General features: G+C 42.8%; 1 protein-coding gene across 1 annotated transcript in view; it reads left to right on the forward strand.

The window, feature by feature from the left end:
* LOC107617705 (probable UDP-N-acetylglucosamine--peptide N-acetylglucosaminyltransferase SEC) overlaps positions 3,451–4,551 on the forward strand; it is a gene marked incomplete in the record, with an annotated part of 9,992 nt that continues 8,891 nt past the window's right edge. The window contains 2 exon segments of the mRNA XM_021112346.1: positions 3,451–3,945; positions 4,416–4,551. Coding sequence (XP_020968005.1) covers positions 3,750–3,945; positions 4,416–4,551 — 332 coding nt within the window.

Below are 4,551 nucleotides of genomic sequence, written 5' to 3' on the forward strand. Positions count from 1 at the left end.
TGCATCAATTACTTACTTCTGTAAACCCTAGTAGCTAGTTTAGTATAAATAGGACTTTTTACTATTGTATTTACATCTTCGGATCAGATCTTTGATCAGTTTTATGCTATCTTAGACCTTTATGGGGGCTGGCCATTTGGCCATGCCTGGACCTTCATCCCTTATGTATTTTCAATGGTAGAGTTTCTACACACCATAGATTAAGGTGTGGAGCTCTGCTGTTCCTCATGAATTAATGCAAAGTACTATTGTTTTTCTATTCAATTCAAGCTTATTCCTATTCTAAGATATCCATTCGCACCCAAGAATATGATGAATGTGATGATTATGTGACGCTCATCATCATTCTCACTTATGAACGCGTGCCTGACAAACACTTCCGTTCTACATGCAAACAAGCTAGAATGAATATCTCTTAGATATCTAATACAGAGGACCGAGTACAAGATATTAGAATCTTTGTGGTATAAGTTAGAACCCATGGACGGCCATTCCTGAGATCCGAAAAGTCTAAACCTTGTCTGTGGTATTCCGAGTAGGATTTGGGAAGGGATGGCTGTGACGAGCTTCAAACTCGCGAGTGCTGGACGTAGTAACAGACGCAAAAGGATAGTAAATCCTTCCAGTATGATCGAGAACCGACAGATGATTAGCCATGCAGTGACAGCGCATTGGACCATTTTCACAAAGAGGATGGGATGTAGCCATTGACAACGGTGATGCCCTACATAAAGCTTGCCATGGAAAGGAGTAGGAATGATTAGATGAAGACAGCAGGAAAGCAGAGGTTCAGGAGGAACGAAAGCACCTCTATACGCTTATCTGAAATTCTCACCAATGAATTACATAAGTATCTCTATCCCAGTTTATATTTTATTTATGTTTTTATTATCAATTCACCATAACCATTTGAATCCGCCTGACTGAGATTTACAAGGTGACCATAGCTTGCTTCAGGGCGACAATCTCCGTGGGATCGACCCTTACTCACGTAAGGTTTATTACTTGGATGACCCAGTGCACTTGCTGGTTAGTTGTGCAAAGTTGTGATAAAGAGTTGAGATTACAATTGTGCGTACCAAGTTGTTGGCGCCATTGATGATCACAATTTCGTGCACCACCAACCAATTGGCAGAACTCACCAAGCAGATGGAGAGAAATGAGGTTGCAGCACTCAACACTCAACCACCAGCTCAAAAAAGGGTGAACACAAAGGAAGGATGTGATTGGGAACAAGCGAATTATGTTGGAAACTCATCAAGACAACCCTATGATCCCCACTCCAAAACCTACAATCTTGGTTGGAAGAACCACCTAAACTTTGGGTGGGGAAGCCAGCAAAGCCAAACCCAAGACCATAGGCCTCAAAACTCCAATCATTATAACAATTTTAATTATCAACACTCCAACCAAAGACCATATCAAGCCCCACAAAACACTCCTCTGTCTCGCCTTCTGGTTGCGGACGAAGTTCTTCTCGAGCCCGGGCTCTCCCGAGTTTAATAGTATTGGATTTGCTTTCTCTGGGGTCGCCTTTTAGACTCAGGCTTTAATTATAGCAGCGCCGCGCGAGGTTTTGGTCTCTTCTGATGGTGGCTATTCCTTCTGGAGTTGGAAATTTCATGCATAGGTGTGGAGTGGAGACTACTGCAGTGAGCTAATTTAGTATGGTCCGACCTATGAGAGCGTTATATGCGGAGCTCACGTCGACCACGATGTAGTCTATACTCAGCGTTCTGGACCGGGCTCCTTTTCCAAAGGTTGTGTGGAGTGGGATGTACCCGAGTGGTGGGATTGGGGCGTCTCCCAGTCCGAACAGACTGTTGGGATATGCTCTGAGTTCCTTTTCTTGTAGTCCGAGTTTATCGAAGGTGGATTTGAATAGGATATCCGTAGAGCTTCCCTGGTCGACTAGTGTTCGGTGGAGATTGGCATTGGCGAGTATGATGGTGATGACCACGGGGTCATCATGCCCGGGGATGATGCTCGTGGCATCTTCTTTGGTGAAGGCGATGGTGGGGAGGTCGGATGACCTATCCCCTTCCCCGAGATGGTATATTTCTTTGAGATGTCTTTTCCGGGATGATTTGGAGATTTCTCCTCCTGCGAATCCTCCGTTGACCATATGAACGTTCCTTTGTGGGGGTGTGAGGAGGTCGTTCGGCTCGTCCCTCTTCTTCATCCCTTCCTCTCTTCCTTGGCTCGTCCGTTCTGTGAGCTAGGAATCGGTCTAGCTTTCCTTCTCGGACCAGTTTTTCTATGACGTTCTTTAAGTCATAGCATTCATTAGTGGGGTGCCAGTACACTCGATGGTATTCGTAGTACTCGGTCCGATTTTCTCCTTTCTTGTGTTTAATTGGGTGAGGAGGTGGGATCTTTTCTTTGTTGCTTATTTCCCAGTAGACGTCCACTAAGGATACCCGAAGAGGAGTATAGTTATGATATTTTCTGGACTTCTCTGTGGATTGGTCCTCTTTTTTCCTGAACTCTTTATCCTTATCTCGAGATGGGTAGGAGAATCTGGTTTTGGAGGTTTCTCCTAATCGGGAGTTCTCCTCCATGTTGATGTACTTTTCGTCCCGTTCTTGGACTTTGTTTAGAGATGTTGGATGCTTCTTGGATATGGAGTGGCTGAAGGGTCCTTCTCGTAGTCCGTTGATGAGTCCCAAAACAGCCGCTTCTGTTGGGAGGTTCTGTATGTCGATGCATGCTTTATTGGATCTTTCCATGTAGCTGTGGAGGCTTTTCCAATCTCCTTGCTTGATTCCTAGAAGGCTTGGCACATGTTTGGTCATATCCTTTTGAATGGAGAACCTGGCGAGGAACTTCTTGGCGAGGTCATCGAAGCTTGTGATCGATCTTGGTGGCAGGCTGTCGAACCACTTTATTACCGTCTTGGTCAGAGTGGTCGGAAAGGCCTTGCAACGGGTTGCATCCGAGGCATCCATGAGATTCATCTGGCTCCTAGAGTTGCTGAGATGATGGCTTGGGTCGGACGTACCATCGATAGTTCTCTTCATCAAGTTCTCTATTTATTGCTATTAGCTAATGAATTACTATATAAACAAGGCGTAGTTTAAACTTTAAATACTTGCTTAAAACATATGAATGAGATAATCACTCAATCAACCTAAATTAATTAAGATAAATATTAATTTTTTAAATATTCTTAAATTATAAAATATTTATAATAATGATTATTATAAATATTTTTAATTTTTAATAAAAAAATTTATATAACTTTATGTATTTCGCATACACTAATACACTAATTTTATTAATAAAGCAGTACTAACGTGTCACGAGACAAGGGGATCTCCCGTCACCTAACGGCGGCATCAGCTTTTTGTGCCAAATTAACGGCGGTATCACCTTTGTGTACCAAATTAACGGCGGAGATCTATCGGCAAACAGAAGATCCTGATCACCTAAAATAACACTTGTCCCCTTTCCTTTTCCCTTTCCGAGTTTCACAGGAAAAACCAACCCACAAAACAGAAGAAACAGCGTAAACAGAACAGAAGAAAGAAGCAATAAGCTCGAGAACTTTCTCTCTCGCGCTTAGGGTTTCGCATTTTCGAGTTACTTCTTCTCCTTCAATTGCGATTGCAATCTATTCCGATCCAACTCGCTCTCATGATCGTCGACTTCTACTTAAGTGGTTTCTGAATTTTGTCTCCAAGATTCTCTCTCTTTCTCTCTCATCATTGCACGTTTGTCTGTTTTGCGGTCTTTCGTAAGTCGCCATCATGATCTCCGCCACCGGCGACAACCACCGCCACCATTACCACCACCACCAGCCGCAGCATCCTGGCGCTGTGGACGCTTCTCGGCCTCCGATCGCTGGAGATCGTGTTGAGCCGTTCTCTGTCAAGCAGGAGCCATTTTCTGTTAAGCAGGAGGCTGGTTCGCTCCCTCTGTTGCGTGGCCATGATTCTAACGAAGGTTTGTTGTAATATCTTATCACGTTTCAGTTCGTTGTGGCAAAAATTGGGTTGAAATATTTTTTTGCCTAACCTAAGTTTTTCGGTAAATTTCTCGTGGCCGTTCCTGATGTAGTTTTGTCAGCTGAAGTAACTGCTTCGTCGGCTTTTATAGCTTTGTGTGTCGGAATTGGGAGGGTTAGAATTAGGTTTTAGCTATGTTAGGGTTAGTTAGGGTTTATCAGGAATTCTGTTCATTTCGAATTTATTACTTTATTTGTAAACAGAGAGTTATATTGGTCTGTAGGAATAGTCTATTTTGTGATGGTTTTTATTATTTAATGGGTGAACTGTCACAGCGGATCAGGAACATCGGTGAAAAATTGTTTCAGTGCTTATCCTATGGTTTTACTTATTCTTAGCATACAATAGCAACGTTTGTTCTGATTGATCGTGCCTTTTTTTTTAATAGTTAATCTTTCTGTTTTGCAGTTGATGAAGATTTTCATTTGTCTCTTGCACACCAAATGTATAAGGCTGGAAATTATAAGAAAGCCCTAGAACACAGTAACACTGTCTATGAGAGGAATCCACTTCGTACTGACAACTTACTGCTCTTGGGTGCAGT

This window comes from Arachis ipaensis, chromosome B09 (assembly GCF_000816755.2).
Source record: "Arachis ipaensis cultivar K30076 chromosome B09, Araip1.1, whole genome shotgun sequence".
NCBI lineage: Eukaryota > Viridiplantae > Streptophyta > Magnoliopsida > Fabales > Fabaceae > Arachis > Arachis ipaensis.